We start from the raw sequence: 17877 nt of genomic DNA, 5'->3' as shown, positions 1-17877 counted from the left end.
TTTAAAGGAATTATTCCATTACTTTTCTTATTACTGTTCCCTGTGATTGGTCTTCAACAACATTCTGTCATGAATATTGTTTGTTTGTCCATTGTGACAATCAAACTCCTCAAATTTCCCTATTTATTGTGATGGTGTAGAGTGATTTATTTTTTTAAACCATGATTTCGCTCTCTTCATTTACTTATTTAAACAGATGGATTGCATGTTGCATATAAAAGAGTAAATATTATAGGGCACTTTTAAAACGTAGGAATAAGCATTGTCCTTGGACATACACATTGATATCTCATAACCTGTATTCACAGTGACAAACCTCAAAGGTAAGATGTCACTATTTCAGGCATTAGATACGAAGAATTAGACACTATAAAAACCAAGGCCTTACCACTTAGTTCCTAAGAGCTTGAAACTATTTGAAAATATTTGTTGTTTACGATTCAAAATACCTTCCTCTTCTTCAGAACTTGTACTTAATTATGCATAGTTTCTCATTTCACCCTGAAATGGCCCTGATTCATATAGATCAGTATAGATCAGTATCAGATTTGTACAGAGATCAGTAACTTGAGAAGGAGAGAGATATGCATATAATAAGATCAGTGTATGAATATCTGTTTTGTTTGAATAAAAAAATTGTCTTGTTTTCTCGCTGTCTTGCTGCCTTTTTTAAAACAAAACCAAAACAACTGGGATACCTGGAAGTGTTTTTATTTGGCAAGGACAGAAAAACTGGCTTTTTAAATCTGAAAATCTGCTTTTGCTTCCCTGCTTCCCCGCCCCCCATGTGCTACATTTTAATGCTTTGTTCACCTTATTTTACCTGACATTCCATTCTCAAAATGGGCTTAGTCTTATTTAATAACCAAACATCTAGACTTTGCACATTTGCATCCAAAATACAGCAAATAAATACAGATCGAGTGAAATTTACATTATTAATTGTAATGTGATTTTGAGAGCAATCATTCTTGTGTATCTATGGTTCAGGAAGCTTCCAGAAGATAAAAAGAAGACCTTGTTAATTTTTTGTTTGTCTTTTCCTTAGCTAATCCATGCTGGTAAAGGGGAAGCCATTAGAATCAGATCAATTCTACGGTCTTTGATTCCACTGGAAGATTTGGTGGGAGTAATTAGTATTCCTTTCCACATGCCAACCATATCTAAAGGTAAGATGCTGCTTCTACTATTTTTCCTCACATTCCGTTCTTATGTTTTGTAATTTAATGACATATTGATACTCATAATTCTCTTAGTATTTAAAAATATTATAGAAATCAAACTATTTATTATGTGAATTAGAAGAGAAATCGTGTATTTCAAACATGTTTCAAGAATTTTTCTGCATGCTGTAGGCAATAATTCTGTGTACACTTAAATTACTGGTGTAAGTCCCATTCATTTAAATTGAATCATAAAAATCTATTACAACTTTAAAAAGAAAATTAAAAATGCATATTTTCTATTTTTCTAAAATATTTTTTTAAATTACAGTCTCTTTTCTTGATAACATAATCCTTAGCTTTTGCTGTTCTAACCCTGTCAATTATTTCTAGCAGATCTTACTAAGACACCAGAGTTGTTCTTCAGCAACTATGGTGAAGTTATAGGTGTGACATACATATGCAAATACATTTCTTTGTGTTTTCTGCCTACATAGAACCGATTGCAATAGTGGGAGCTATGTGAGCATCAATATAAAAGGGAAAGGAAAGGAATTACATCTGCTTTTTTGGGTATCTGGAGAGAGAACATTATAATTGCAACATGGATTGTCTAGGGACTCACAGCACAAGAATACCCAATAGGTTACAGTAGAAGAGAGAAAAAGATCAATCATTCTTTTACACCATTATTTATTTATATTCCAAATAGTGATAGATCTATAGGTGATATCTCAGTAGCATAGAGTATAGCTCATAGATACAGAATTGGTTTTTTTATTTTGAAAATAAAAATATCAAATTTAAAAATATTTCAATGAATTCCTTTCAGATATTTCAGAGGTTTTCAGATACGGAGGACTTTTTAGCACGATCTTAATTCATTGTCATACATTACAGATATGCTCACCAGTGCTGCATTCCTGGGGTGTTTGATGTAGTATTGTTGTATTTTTTTATTTTCTGTCTGCTGCTTCTAAGAACTAAGTAGTTCTGTATGTGAACTAGTGTGTTTTGAGTACTTAACTATATTAGAATATCAACTGATAAGAATCCCTTAATACACAAAGCATGAACACAAAAGCATGTATGGACTTTGAGGTCTATCTGGGTAGAGTTTGCCTTATGCATTCTTTTTCAGTTAACTACAAATATGTTGCCTTTGTGTAACAAAACCATGGGGAAGATGCTTAGATATTAACAGAGACTCAAAACCTCTGACAAGTTGTAGCATGACTGCCTATTCTGCTGGTGAAGGATGATCCTTGTCATTGAAGTCTTATTTCTTCCTTTTAGATGGTACTGTGGTGGAACCTGACATGTCTGCGGGGTTTTGCCCAGATCACAAGGCAGCCATGGTTTTGTTCCTTGACAGGGTCTATGGAATTGAGGACCAGGATTTTCTTCTACACCTTCTTGAAGTTGGCTTTCTGCCAGATCTTCGTGCTGCTGCTTCTTTAGATACGGTAAGGGTTTAAGTCTGTTGTTATTTCGCTTCTGTTATCTTACTGAACACCGCAGCATTTTTCGTCCCTCAAAAAACATGTTTTATGTCTTCATGTTGTCTTCTGTGTTTCTCAAATGCTGGATGAGCTGCCTGTTGCTGCTGAGCTTTGAGAATACTTGAAGAACAGTGAAGAAGCATTCTCCAGAATGAAGCTCACTTTATAAAGAGCCCCCATTGATACCCATATCCATAAGAGATGCAATACCTTTCCCCAGGAGACTTTCTGAGCTTGTGCTATGGAATCAAAATCAGATAAGCTGCCAACGAAGCATGTAACTGAGAGCCTCTTTCCAGAGATATACAAAAAGTGTTCATCTCCATGCATTTGTTAGGGACACCTACATTGTTATTTGGGAAATCACCAAATTTTTGTTTTAGTTCCTCCTCAAAATTGCTGCCTTTTTTCCTGTGAGTCTTATTTCCATCTATTTTTTCTTAACTGGCTTGGTCCAGAAAGATCAGATTGAGAGAGCTTATTTGAGGGCTAAGGCATGGACTTTGATTTCCCTATTTGACCTTTTATGTCAACATTTTTCTGAAAATAATCATTTTGTTATTTAAGAAAGAGCAAGTGAGGATTTTTGCCTCACTTAGAACTTGGGCTTGATCATAACACAGAAACATACTGAGTTTTGTAAATGCAGACTTGACTGGTATTACCTGATTTCGTAGTGTTCTGTTAAGCAACTATGACATTCTTTAATGTAGTCTTGAAAATTGTTTGGTTTTTGAATGGCTACCTTTAGTGTTTAAGCCTTCATTTGTTAAAAACAAAACAAAAGCCATCTGTGAGACTTAAGCAGGAAAAGAAGCTAGGCATCCAACTTCCAGTGTGTATCAAATCCTCATTTGTGTGTTTTGGAAGTTTCTCTCTTTATAACTACTACAAAAGGAAAACAAACAAGAAGTTCTTTTCATTTGTAACAACGTTGATGAGACAAATCTAATTTCTGTCCCATTTAATTCATAGGCTGCTTTAAGTGCTACAGATATGGCTTTGGCTCTGAATCGATACCTTTGCACAGCAGTCTTGCCTCTGTTGACCAGATGTGCTCCTCTTTTTGCTGGCACAGAGCACCATGCTTCCCTCATCGATTCCTTATTACATACTGTGTACAGACTCTCAAAGGGATGCTCTCTTACCAAAGCTCAGCGAGATTCTATTGAAGAGTGTTTGCTGTCTATCTGTGGGTAAGAAAATACTCCTGGCTGTACAGGAATGCTGATTCATAAAGTAACCTAGGATATTTATAATACAGGAATGTAGATCTATGCCACCAGTAGTATCATTAAGATTTTTTTTTTTTCTGGCAGATGATTGTGATTTTTTTAAATACACTGTACTCAATTTGCAACTTTATTAATCACTTGTATGCAGTCCTCAGTTATTTTGCTATTACCAAGTTTTTTAAATTAAAAACCTTGGCAATTATCTAAGAGGACATACTGCAAAAAGACAAAGCTCTGGAAACATGGAATTGTGCACACACTGAGGTGCCATTTATTCAAATATTTTTAACTGTACAGATTGGCAATATGGTTGATGATCAGTAGATTATACAGTTCTATGGAGATGTTTATTTATGTTGTGTTACATTTGAAATCCTAATTAATGACTAGTATTGTTATACCTCATTATTGACACCTACGGGACAATTTTTTTTGTTATTATTTCACCATAATTTTTTTTTGCATAATGTGGAAATGTGTTTGGAAATGACAGACATAGTACTGTAAAAAAGTACTGTATAGCATTTCTTTATAAAATGTATCACATTGACCATTTTATATATATATATATATTACCTTGATAAGAACCAATAAAATGGACCAGTGTTTGCTATTTATCTGGAAAGGTTTAACATCCATGCTGTTCTAACACACATGCTATACCTATTACTTATCTCCCTCCAGTTGGTGCCCACTGCTGCTTGTCTTGTTTAGTTCATCTAGAGTTAGTGCTCTTATGTCTTTATTAGTTTCTACGATGTTTTTAAGAGGCATTGAGATATTTTACAAGAAATTAATATTATAGTCTTTTCTCACGGGCAGGGTGATCATGATACACAATATCAAAATTTAGTATTTTTTTTTCCTGATTTTCTCTCTCTGTAGATCAGATATTTTCTCTGCTTCTTTAAAGCATTTGATTTGCAGCTTGTTCAGAAGGTTTTATTTGATATGCACTTGTTTGCTTGCTTTTGGACACATATTTTTAGTGCTGCAAGCAAAATCCTATTACTTTAAGAATTTGAAGAAATTTAATGGCATAGAACTGACAGGGTGTTTTAAGGTATTTATTAATTATTTACATGAAAGTATGCTGGTACCCCCTTTTGAAATGGTTTATCTGCTTTTAGGCAGTTGCGGCCTTCCATGATGCAGCATTTGCTGAGAAGATTAGTATTTGACGTTCCTCTACTAAATGAACATGCAAAGATGCCTCTCAAGGTAAAAGTATATTTTAATATTCAACAGCATTCCTTGTAACAAAATGCAACAGAAAATACTTGCATGGAGCATATTCTTTAACTTCTTTGTTACCTTATCTCCACTCTGCAATAATCTAAGACCATAGTTCTTAAAGATAAGTTGCTGCTTCGGCAGGAATTCAGTCGAATTTACATCCATCCATATGGAATTATGAACTCTGTGTCTAATGTTTGCTTCTCCTTTATCTCCTTTTTTTTTAAACCCATATGGACACAGAATAGAAAAACCCTTGGGGGTGGGGGGTGGAATCCAGTGCACAAAGGAAGATAGCAACTGATAGTCTGCATGTACCCTTCTGCCCTCTGTGTTGGTTTTCCATGCTCTTGGAAAATGGACTCATTTTCTGTGGTTTGTGCTTGGAAATCTTAGCAATATGTGTTTTTTAATAATCTTCTATTTTATTTTTAGCCCCCAAAAGTTTCTCCATATCTTTTGATTCTGATTCCTAATGCACAAGAAAAATGTGGTTTTTCCTTTGTGAGATGACACATTCCTTAAAGATTCCTGAGATTTCATCAGTAGTTCTAAGAAACGTATCATATCCCACCTTACCTACTACTGTTTTTCAGCAGTCCTTTTTAATACTTTCCCACCACAACTTTGAATTGAGATATTTAATCTTATTTACTATTTTTTTTTATGCTTTAAAAGTCACATATTGCATTTTACTCTGATTTCTTTACCGAAATACCCCTCAGAATTACACAGACTTCTACTAGCCAGAATATGGTCTCTGACCTCAGAGGAAGAATTTAAATCATTAGCCTCCAAACCAGAACCTGCTGCATGGTCTTTCCCCTGCCAAGGACTTCATAGTTTGGTTGTGTCCCCCAGGAAGTGCTCAATAAAACTAAAGATGCTGAAGCAGCCATTCTTCAGTGCTTATGTGTTAGTGCCTATGTGTGAGAAAAGCAGTTGATAATTTAGTATACCCTGAAGGGGACCTTTCTAATGCATTATGACATTTTATGTGCTGCAAGAGCCAAATAGTAGCTTGGCGCTCCCTGCATTGCGTGGCTCTCGTTCTTCAGGGTTTTTTTGGGGGGGAAAGAATAACCCCAGGTCCCTGAGATATCACAGAATCACAGAATCACAGAATCACAGAATCACAGAATCACAGAATCACAGAATCACAGAATCACAGAATCACAGAATCACAGAATCACAGAATCACAGAATCACAGAATCACAGAATCACAGAATCACAGAATCACAGAATCACAGAATCACAGAATCACAGAATCACAGAATCACAGAATCACAGAATCACAGAATGTTAGGGATTGGAAGGGACCTCGAAAGATCATCTAGTCCAATCCCCCTGCCGGAGCAGGATTGCCTAGACCATATCACACAGGAACGCGTCCAGGCGGGTTTTGAATGTCTCCAGAGAAGGAGACTCCACAACCTCTCTGTGCAGCCTGTTCCAGTGTTCAGTTACCCTCACCGTAAAGAAGTTTTTCCTCATATTTATGCGGAACCTCCTGTGTTCCAGCTTGCACCCATTGCCCCTTATCCTGTCAAGGGATGTCACTGAGAAGAGCCTGGCTCCATCCTCATGACACTTGCCCTTTACATATTTATAAACATTAATGAGGTCACCCCTCAGTCTCCTCTTCTCTAAACTAAAGAGACCCAGCTCCCTCAGCCTCTCCTCATAAGGGAGATGTTCCACTCCCTTAATCATCTTCGTGGCTCTGCGCTGGACTCTCTCTAGCAGTTCCCTGTCCTTCTTGAACTGAGGGGCCCAGAACTGGACACAATATTCCAGATGCGGCCTCACCAGGGCAGAGTAGAGGGGGAGGAGAACCTCTCTCGACCTGCTAACCACACCCCTTCTAATACACCCCAGGATGCCATTGGCCTTCTTGGCCACAAGGGCACACTGCTGGCTCATGGTCATCCTGTTGTCCACTAGGACCCCCAGGTCCCTTTCCCCTACGCTGCTCTCCAACAGGTCTGCCCCCAACTTGTACTGGTACATGGGGTTGTTCTTGCCCAGATGCAGGACTCTACACTTGCCCTTGTTATATTTCATTAAATTACTCCCCGCCCAACTCTCCAGCCTGTCCAGGTCTCTCTGAATGGCTGCGCAGCCTTCCCGTGTGTCAGCCACTCCTCCCAGTTTTGTGTCATCAGCAAGCTTGCTGACAGTGCACTCTATTCCCTCATCCAAGTCATTAATGAATATATTGAATAGTACTGGTCCCAGTACCGACCCTTGAGGGACTCCGCTAGACACAGACCTCCAACTGGACTCTGTCCCATTAACCACCACTCTCTGGCTTCTTTCCTTCAGCCAGTTCACAATCCACCTCACTACCCGATCATCCAGACCACACTTCCTCAGTTTAGCTGCGAGGATGCTGTGGGAGACCGTGTCAAACGCTTTACTGAAATCGAGATAGACCACATCCACAGCTTTACCATCATCTATCCACCGGGTTACATCCTCATAAAAGGCTATCAAGTTGGTTGAGCATGACTTCCCATTGGTGAAGCCATGCTGAGTGCCCCTAATGATCCCCCTATCCTTGATGTGTCTAGAGACAGCACCAAGGACAAGTTGTTCCATCACCTTTCCGGGGATGGAGGTGAGGCTGACCGGTCTATAGTTACCCGGGTCCTCCTTCTTGCCCTTTTTGAAGACTGGAGTGACATTCGCTTTCCTCCAGTCCTCAGGCACCTCTCCCGTTGCCCACGACTTAGCAAAGATGATGGAGAGTGGCCTAGCAATGACTTCCGCCAGCTCCCTCAGCACCCGCGGATGCATCCCATCAGGGCCCATGGATTTATGGACGTCCAGATTGCTTAATTGGTCCCTGACCCAGCCCTCATCTACCAAGACAGATTCCTCCTCTATCCTGACTTCTTCTGAGGCCGCAGGGGTCCAGGACTCCTCAGGACAGCCTCCAGCAGTATAGACAGAGGCAAAGAAGGCATTCAGTAACTCCACCTTCTTTTTATCCTCTGTCTCCAGGGCCCCCACCTCATTCATCAGTGGGCCTACATTGCCTCTAGTGTTGGCTTTACCTGCAATGTATTCGAAGAAGCCCTTTCTGTTGTCCTGGACCTCTCTTGCAAGGTTTAATTCCATGGAGGCCTTCGCTTTCCTAGTTGCCTCCCTACATCCTCTGACAACAGACTTATATTCCTCCCAAGTGGCCAGCCCCTCCTTCCATGATCTGTACACCCTCTTCTTCCACTTGAGTTTGCCCAGCAGTTCCCTGTTTAACCATGCAGGTCTCCTGGTACCCTTCCTTGACTTCCTACCTGCTGGGATGCTCTGATCTTGAGCTCGGAAGAAGCAGTCCTTGAATGCTAACCAACTATCTTGAGCCCCCTTACCTTCTAGTACCCTGTCCCATGGGATTTCCCCTAGCAATTGCTTGAAAAGGCCAAAGTTGGCCCTCCTGAAGTTCAGGGTTGTGATTCTGCTAGCTATTCTGTTCCTGCCACATGAGATCCTGAACTCTACCATCTCATGGTCACTACAACCAAGGCTGCCCTCAACCTTCACCTCTTCAACCAGACCCTCCTTGTTAGTGAGGATAAGATCCAGCAGCGCTCCTCTCCTAGTTGGCTCATCCACCATTTGCATCAGAAAGTTATCATCAATGCACTGGAGGAACCTCCTGGACTGAGGATGGCTGGCTGAGTAGGCCTCCCAGCAAATATCAGGGTAGTTGAAATCCCCCATGACAACCAGGCCCTCTAATTGCGAGACTGCTCTCAGCTGCCTGTAGAAGGCCTCATCACCCTCCTCATCCTGATCTGGTGGCCTGTAATAGACACCCACAACAGTATCACCCCTGCCAGCCTGCCCCTTAATTCGCACCCACAAACTCTCAACTCGCTCCTGATCCGCCCCTGGACAGAACTCAATACATTCTAGCTGCTCACTCACATAAAGAACAACTCCACCACCTCTCCTTAGCAGCCTGTCTTTCCTGAACACGACATAGCCATCCATGACCACATTCCAGTCATGCGAGGCGTCCCACCAAGTCTCTGTAATTGCCACTAAATCATAGCCCCCCGACCGAACACGGATTTCTAACTCCTCCTGTTTCTTCCCCATGCTGCACGCATTGGTGTACAGGCATTTCAGGGAGCGAGCTGAGCACACCGATTTCACCCCAGGGGGATGGGAGGCCTCCTGGTCTACCTCAACACTAGAGTGTTGCCCCAGTGGTGCAAGCCCAGCTACTACCCCATCCCCCTTCGAATCTAGTTTAAAGCTCTCTGAATGAGCCCTGCTAATTCCTGTCCCAGAACCCTTTTGCCCCTACGACATAAGCCTTTCCCATGTATTACCGTCACGCCTGGTGTCTTATAAAACCAGCCATTATCAAAGAACCCAAAGCCCTGCCTGTAGCACCAGTCTCGTAGCCAGGCATTAATAGAGAGAATCCTACTATTCCATCCCACGTCATCACCTGAAAATGGAAGGAGGGAGGAGAAAACAACTTGTGCCCCAGACTCTTTCACCAACCGACCTAGGGCCTTGTAGTCTTTCTTCATCCCCCTCAGACTACGGGATGCAGCTTCTTCCCCACCTGTCTGGAAAATCAGCAGGGGGTAGTAGTCTGTGGCCTTCACCAGGTTGGGGAGTTTCCTGGTGATATCCCTGATTCGGGCTCCAGGCAGGCTGCAGACCTCCCTGTGATGGGTGTCAGCTCTGCATATTGGGCCCTCAGATCCCTTTAGGAAGGAGTCTCCAACCACTAAAACTCTTCTCTTCTTCCTTGTGGAGGAGGTAGCTATACACCTGTCAGGTTTTTCTGACTGTGGTGGGACCTCTGATATAGGTTGCCTCTCCACCACATCCCCATTGGACCGGCTGTATTCCACTAGGGCTTCATATCTATTGCTCAGAGGCACCTGTGGAGGCAAAGTAGGCGAGGAGGGCACTCGCCTTTTGCCACGGCCATAGACTTGCCTCCACTCACTCTTCTCCTCTAGGTTATTGTTTTCCACCTGAGAGGGGCAGAGTACAGTTGTCCCTCGATCCTGGGAGCTCTCTGGCAGGTGCTCCCATTTTTGTTACAGGGAGGGCAAAGCCTGGCTCCACCAGTCTATCTCCATTTCAGCCTCCCGAATGCTCCTAAGCCTTTCTACTTCGGCTTGAAGCCTTTCAACCTGGCTTTGTAGCTGTGCTGCTCGGCCGAGCAGATCATCTACCTGCTCACAGCACACACAGCCCCCTGTCACCACAGAGACGCTGTAGCATTCCCTGCAGCCAGCAACCTGCACCATCGCCTCCTTCCGTGGGAGCTCTGTCTGGGTTCCCACATCCATTTTGGTCTTCTTCTGCCGGGTAGATACCATTGTTCTTTCACTGAGCTGGGACATACCTGTTGGTGCCACCCCTGGTTCACAGCTCCTTGGCACCTTCCTCACCTTGTGCACTGGGAGGGAGTCAGCGCCCTCCCCAACGTGCTGCAAACAACTGCAGCCTCTCCTGCCCTGGGACACACCCAGTCACAGCTGACTCACACAGTCACTGCTGAGTCTCTCTCCTCTGGGCAGGGACTAGTCCTTGTCCTCCAGGAGGCTCTTTATCACCCGATCAATCAATCAATCAATCAATCACCCAATCAACAGGGGGTGGTGCGTTTAAATCGCTTAAATTGCCCGCGGTGCCTCTGGCTATGCCCCCTCCTCTCCTGATTTGTTGCTGGGAACCTCCGGGTCCGGGGTGGCGGGGAAGCAGCTCGGGGTTGCTGCTCCACGGGGGTCATGAGTACAAAAACCGCCCGGTTACAGCCCGATGCCGCCCTCACCCCCGCACTAACCTCAAGTCGCTGTCGCTGCTGCCGCCGCTGTCAGCTCAGTCAGATTTGTTCATCTAGGACTGTAGGTGTTTTTATCCTGAGGGTCATGACTGCAGTGACTTTCCCATATTGTTGAACTGAACAGGGAGGAAATAATAATTAGATCCTTTTGGCAAGTCAGGCTTCAGGAGAATATAGATATGAAGAGAACCATGGTGTCAGCGTGGGCAAATGATTTTGTCCATTGACACCTAAACAAGTAATAGGAGCTTCTGAGGAAAGTGAACTCTTTATCTGAAGGCAGAACTAGAACTTTTCAAAGGTTTCACTGACAGTAAACTGATTTTCAGTGATTTAACAAGGGACTTCTACTTTATATCTACTAATTTGTTTCTGATTTGAAAGTACCAGGCATATTCCTTATGGGCTTGTGCTAGCAAACAGGTTATAGTAGTCTAAAGAGACAGCTTTTAATCATGCATCTCAAAATGTAATTTTGAATGGGAAGAGAGGAGGAAATAATGAAAGATAAATCAGAATAGAGTGCTATCTACTGTGAATACCTTTGCTGGTTTCTACAATTAAAAATTACCTCAGTTTAGGCGGCATGTGAATTCAAATCTGTGATGCTTTTCCTGTATAATTTGGTGTGAACTTTCTCGAATACGGCTGCCTTGTTTTTATTTCCTCTTAAATCATATTCAGTGCTTTGTCAGGGACTTCTCTAAGAGTAAACCTGCCCTTAGTCTTGGCTAGGTTTAAAAATGTATACGTATATATTAGCACTCACATGTTGTCCAAAAGCAAAACTGAAGTCTGGACATTGTGTAATAGAATTTATTTTGGCAAAAACCATTTTCAAATACATGTTAGACTCTCAGAGTCCATATTTCTGAGACCCCTGTGGTTCTACATGAAGGATAAAACTCCTGTCTTTTTACCTTATATACGCATGTAAGTTCTTCTCTCCCTTTTTTTCTTTAATCATCTAACAATTTAAATAGTAAATAGATAATAATAGATTATTTAAATCTGAAGATACACAAATGTATTATATGGCTTGTTTATTTTTTCTGATCCATGAAAATTATAACAGAACTGCACAGTATTGAGGTTATATTTTTGATTATCAAAATCCTCATTTCTACACATCAAGACTTTTTTTTTAATGCCTATCTTTATTTCTGCACATTTATGTTATTAATATCTGCATTTTTCCATCTTAACATTTGTTCTGACTAGTAAAAAGGGAATCCTGTCAGCTCTTTACTGACTGCGACTTGTAGTATTTTGCCAACATGCTTTGCAAAATGATGTTGAAACAATTCTCTTTTTCTCTGAGGAACTGTTAAAATACACTCTGAATTTAAATTCCAGCTAAATTTTTAGAAAGGTCATTCTAGGCCTTAGGAAAATCTCCCCCTGAGTAGGACTAGGTTTTCATACTTTGCTATTGCCAGAGATTTGTTGTTTGGGATTGCCTTCACTGGTAGATGTAGAACTAATTTTTCCTCTTCTTGTCTGTGACTCAGGGACACAGAGGACACATTAAGTGCAAAATTTGTGATGTTTTAGTTTGGCAAATACCCAGTAGTAGGTCCTTGCACCATTTGTGTCCCTGATAATCTGGAATCTTGTAGCCACTTAAGAAGAAAGTATCTCTGAAATATGTTTTAATGGAAGAGAGGGAGAGGATAAAGCTTCTCTGCCAATTGTAATAGAGGGCAGGAGGATAGACTGTAGAGGTTTTACAATGCATGGAAGAGATGAGTCACACTGGGAGTTATTGCTGAATAGCTCTCAGACATGTAAATAGTAATTGGGAATTAGGTGAAATCATGGTTCTACTATCTTACCCACCAAGCAGCAGTGTTTGGAATAGCGGCACACAGATGATGGAGGTGAATTCTTGTCTTCGGCTGAGCTGTCAGAGTTCTTGTGGTGTTGGGGAAAATTATCCTCTGTCACATGCTTTTTGCATATGCCACTAATGTTAAAAGACAGAACTGTTCATTCTGTGTGTATATCCACCAGTGATTTAAAGAATAGATACACAACATGGCTTCTTGATAAAAGTTAGAAATTTTTCTGTCAGTATCTGTGTAATGGTCGAGTGCCAGAATGGAAGAACTTCAACAGTTACATTTTATTTGCTTTCAAAATATGTTCTGTTTTAGTTGCTGACAAATCATTATGAAAGATGCTGGAAGTATTATTGTTTGCCAAGTGGATGGGGTAGCTTTGGTACTGCCTCAGAAGAAGAACTTCATTTATCCAGAAAGTTGTTCTGGGGTATTTTTGATGCTTTATCTCAAAAGGTAATACATTTTAATATCCATCAGTAAAAGCATTACTGTGCAACCTTTTTTCTTTAATCTGTCATTTTTACCCAGCTTTTATCAACACTGTATTATCCACTTTACAGGGAAAAATATAGGCTTTAGTAAATTTAAATCTTCCTCTCATAGCTTCTGCTTTAACATAAGTATACCATTTTGTCTGCTCATTTAAAAAAATTATATAGCTAATGAAGTAATCTTGAGATGTATCTGTACAGGTCAACTACACTTCAGAGCCCTAAAAGCAAATTCAGGCATCTGCAGGTGACTGAAAGCTGCACTTTTCTACCTCACACACTATCCTTCCTTAAACCAAGAGCATAGTCCTTTGCTTAGTAGTTGTAGTTTCATCACCCTTGACTCAGTCCTGTGTTGGACAAAAGTTTAATAATACACCTTGGTATGTATTTATTGTTCATTCTGTGAGTATTTTTAACCAACCTGCTTAAAATTTCATGAGTTTAATTTCAAATCTAGGTATTTAGAAATGCTATGCATATTCCTGTGCTATGTTCTCTTCCCAGACATCTGAAAAGTGCCTAGTGTTGCTCCCAGTGAAGTCAATACTTTTCCCATTTACTTCAGCAATAGCAAGACTTGATCCTAGCTTTATCTATAGTGTATAACATGCTTTGGACAGTCAGTTTCCTTTATTTTCAGAACAAAAATTCAATTTCACACTGAGTAAGAAAGCCATTCTGTGGCTGCTTTGTTTCACATGTAGCTATATCAGTTTCAACAGTGATGCTGGTAGCTTCCATTCACTACTCACATTGTATCCCCTGTGTGTCCCACAGAAGTATGAACAAGAACTGTTCAAATTGGCTTTGCCTTGTTTGAGCGCAGTTGCAGGGGCCTTACCTCCAGACTATATGGAATCAAATTATGTCAATATGATGGAAAAACAGTCTTCAATGGATTCAGATGGGAACTTTAATCCCCAACCTGTTGATACATCAAAGTAAGGAATTATTTTGTTGCAACTAGTTTTTTATCATGAATGTGTAAAAGAGGGGTGGAGTCTGTTGTTGGGTATGATGTTAACTTACAGAGTTTGCTCTCTTCTGAACATTCATCTTTTAGATAAAATGGAGACCTTAACTTTATATTTGTATTTTTCATCTATGTATTTATTTTAAATCATATAAAGCAATAAATATCCAGTTACAGAACTAATTTCCTAGTCCACCTAGAATACTTTTAAAGCATTTTCAGCCTGAAGGTAGAACCGTCCAGTTACCCCTCTCTGTCCGCTGCAAACAAACCAGCATGTTTTTAGGAATAGAAAAAGTAGACTAGTCTATATCATCCCTGTCATTATTAACACGTGCCAAGATGCTAATTCCAGTGTGTGTGAATGCAAGTGTACTTACAGTACTATGGGGAATTGGGCAGAAAGATCTTCATTCTCTCTAGGCAGATTCTGACTATGCTGTTTTAAGTACATTAGCCAGACAAAACACATATCTGAATGGGATTTTTGTGCCCTGATTTTTGGCTGCAGCCAGCACCTCATTCTCTTTTGTATAGAATAGTCTTACAGCAGTGTGGTTATGCATTATATCTGGAAAAATGCCACTTGTAAGACATTTGCCTCAGTGCCTCTGTGAGCTTTCTGTCTGTGTTAACATTCAGAACACAGAATGCCATCAGTAGATTGATACATTTGTCACAGCATGCTTGTGCATGTATGCACATCGAAATATGGTAGTAAAAGCCATAATCTAGACTAGAATATAGAAATCACATCAGTGACCATTAAATTCATTTGTCTAAGATGTATTTAAGATATATGAAGATTTAACAAAATTTAATAAGGATATTATACTGTCATTTAACTAATCAAAGATGATCTGGTGTCATTTCAGAGGAAAACTGTAGATAGACGGAATATATTTGAAAAACTCAGAAAATGTTACTTAACATTACCTAAATCATCAGTCACCTCATTGCCACAGGAGTCAACAGTTCTGTGATGATTTAGGACAAAGATAGTACTACTTTTATCACTACTTCTCTTCTTTTAACCTGCAAATCCTGCATTGTATTGCTTACTAGTCCTAGACCTATTTGTCATAGAATCATAGAATGGTTTCAGTTGGAAGGGACCTTAAAGATCATGTAGTTCCAACCCCCCTGCCACAGGCAGAGACACCTTTCCACTAGACCAGGTTGCTCAAAGCCCCATCCAACCTGGCCTTGAACACGGCCAGGGAGGGGGCATCCACAACTTCTCTGGGTAACCTGTTCCAGTGTCTGACCACCCTCACAGTAAAGAATTTCTTCCTAATATCTAATCTAAATCTACCCTCTTCCAGTTTAAAACCATTCCCCCTCATCCTATCACTACATGCCCTTGCAAAAAGTCCCTCTCCCGCTTTCCTGTAGGCCCCCTTCAGGTACTGGAAGGCTGCTATAAGGTCTTCCCGGAGCCTTCTCTTCTCCAGGCTGAACAGCCCCAATTCTCTCAGCATGTCTTCATAGGAGAGGTGCTCCAGCCCTCTGATCAACTTCGTGGCCCTCCTCTGGACTTGCTCCAACAGCTCCATGTCCTTCTTATGTTGGGGGCCCCAGAGCTGGATGCAGTACTCCAGGTGGGGTCTCACGAGAGCAGAGTAAAGGGGCAGAATCACCTCCCTCAACCTGCTGGCCACACTTCTTTTGATGCAGCCCAGGATATGAGAGGCCTTCTGGCTGCAAGTGCACATTGCCGGCTCATGTTGAGCTTCTCGTCAACTGTCACCCCCCAGTCCTTCTCCTCAGGGACTATATATGAAGCTGTAGATAATATGACCTTATTGTACTTGTCAATTTATTGCACTTCTGAAATTATTCAAAGTAGTATACCATTAGTAGAGTTCCCCTCGAAATACGTGCTTCCAAACAATAAAACAACCTGATGACCATGCTGGATGAATATTTTCTGGGCATTGTGTGTGGTTAGGCTCTTACAAACTGTTACTCTGACATAATTTTGTTTTACATTTCTGCTTTTTTCCACCCTATGACTGATGACTAAAACCCAGACTCTTCTACTTTGCAGTAGATGGCACTGTAACACTTCAGCTACCAAAATTCTTTGTCTTAGGCGGGAAGATTTTGCTATTTCATAAGTGATCAAGAAGCAATTATTGCCTTTCATTTCTAGGAATGTGGATGCAGAAAAATACTGATATTTGATAAATTACTTTTGGAAGGAGGATTCTGTCTCTAGTGCTTGCTTGACAGTTAAGGATTGCTGCTTTTCCTTTACTGCTTAAGAAACCTTAACTTCTGCACTGTCTTGTACTACACCTATTGAAAGGCTAGTGTATTTATTTGTGGGGGGTTTTTTTTAATTTTTAATAAGGATTTTAATATTTTTAATATTCACTGGGGTGTTTGACAATAAAGCCTTGAGCATATAACTTTTGAGTTGTCATAAGTTATAGTGCTTCAAGCATATAATAAAATTTATTGGAATATGTAAAATAGATGATGTATTTCTAAAAGAACTGTTAGCACACTTAGTTTATAATGGATATGTACAATAAGTTACCACCATATTTCTGAAAATATGGGTCATAGTTAGATCTTTAATCTTAAGAAAATGAATGTTAGTAATAGAAATACGTGACAAAAAGCATGAGTGCTCAGTATCATTATTGATTTTTCCCTTCACGTGTGTGTCAAAGAAGTAAAATTCCTACAACAGCTGTGGTTCTCATTCAGTGCCCATTAAATAACTTAGACTTTTTCCTTGGTTTAACTGGGGCTTGGAGCAAACTGTGAGGAAACAGCACAGTAAGATGCTTTGAATGGATGTATGCACTACTAATTATTTATTTGAAAGTTTTCTTCAAAACAAAATACACATTTTAGCATGTATGATATAATAGTTATTTTTCTCTTCACTTGCAGCATTACAATCCCTGAAAAGCTAGAATATTTTGTTAACAAATATGCAGAGCACACTCATGACAAATGGTCAATGGAAAAGGTAAAATCTATATTCCTGTTAAAGCAAAATCAGAATTTTTATTTGAATCCATTTCATCTTTAAAATATTTTACTCTGGTTATTATTGTCTTTCATAATTCTACAAGTTGATATGTAGGTAAGGTATAAACTTATATTTTCTTGAAATGCATTTGGGGGCAAATTCTGTAAGTGCACATGAGTATTTCAAAATAGCATTTCATCATTTCATTATTTTTGTTCTTGACTTTTGAGTAAATATACTTGCTAATTGTTTAAGAGTTTTATTGACTTTAAATTTCAATTTTTAACCAAAAAACCTCTTTAGGGTTTTTATTCCTTTGTGCTGTTTGTGTGTCCAGTATTAAAAATAGTTCCTCAACTGTAGCACAGTATTCTGCTCTATATAAATATTTAAAAGAAAAATGTATTGAAATGTTAGCTTTGTGTAATCATTCATTTTCAAAAAGATGGCATTCTACATAATTCATTTCATTATGTGCAGATAATATAAATATTGGTTGAGAAAATATCGAGCAAATAGTAGAAAGGAAATTTTAAGAGAACAGCCCTGCAGAGCATTGTTCCGTTCCTTTATACCGATAAAAGTAGGATTTTTCATAATTTTTTGCTTTCCCCAT

General features: G+C 40.0%; 1 protein-coding gene across 1 annotated transcript in view; it reads left to right on the top strand.

The window, feature by feature from the left end:
* Nucleotides 1-17877, top strand: part of RYR2 (ryanodine receptor 2) — a 332243-nt gene that overhangs the window by 204370 nt on the left and 109996 nt on the right. The window contains exons 48-54 of the mRNA XM_068395937.1: nucleotides 1049-1169; nucleotides 2460-2629; nucleotides 3641-3861; nucleotides 5031-5121; nucleotides 13118-13258; nucleotides 14077-14240; nucleotides 17180-17258. Coding sequence (XP_068252038.1) covers nucleotides 1049-1169; nucleotides 2460-2629; nucleotides 3641-3861; nucleotides 5031-5121; nucleotides 13118-13258; nucleotides 14077-14240; nucleotides 17180-17258 — 987 coding nt within the window. The remainder of the gene's footprint in view (nucleotides 1-1048; nucleotides 1170-2459; nucleotides 2630-3640; nucleotides 3862-5030; nucleotides 5122-13117; nucleotides 13259-14076; nucleotides 14241-17179; nucleotides 17259-17877) is intronic.

The sequence above is a fragment of the Nyctibius grandis genome, chromosome 1, assembly GCF_013368605.1.
Source record: "Nyctibius grandis isolate bNycGra1 chromosome 1, bNycGra1.pri, whole genome shotgun sequence".
Taxonomy (NCBI): domain Eukaryota; kingdom Metazoa; phylum Chordata; class Aves; order Nyctibiiformes; family Nyctibiidae; genus Nyctibius; species Nyctibius grandis.
This window is presented reverse-complemented; position numbering and strand designations above follow the sequence as displayed.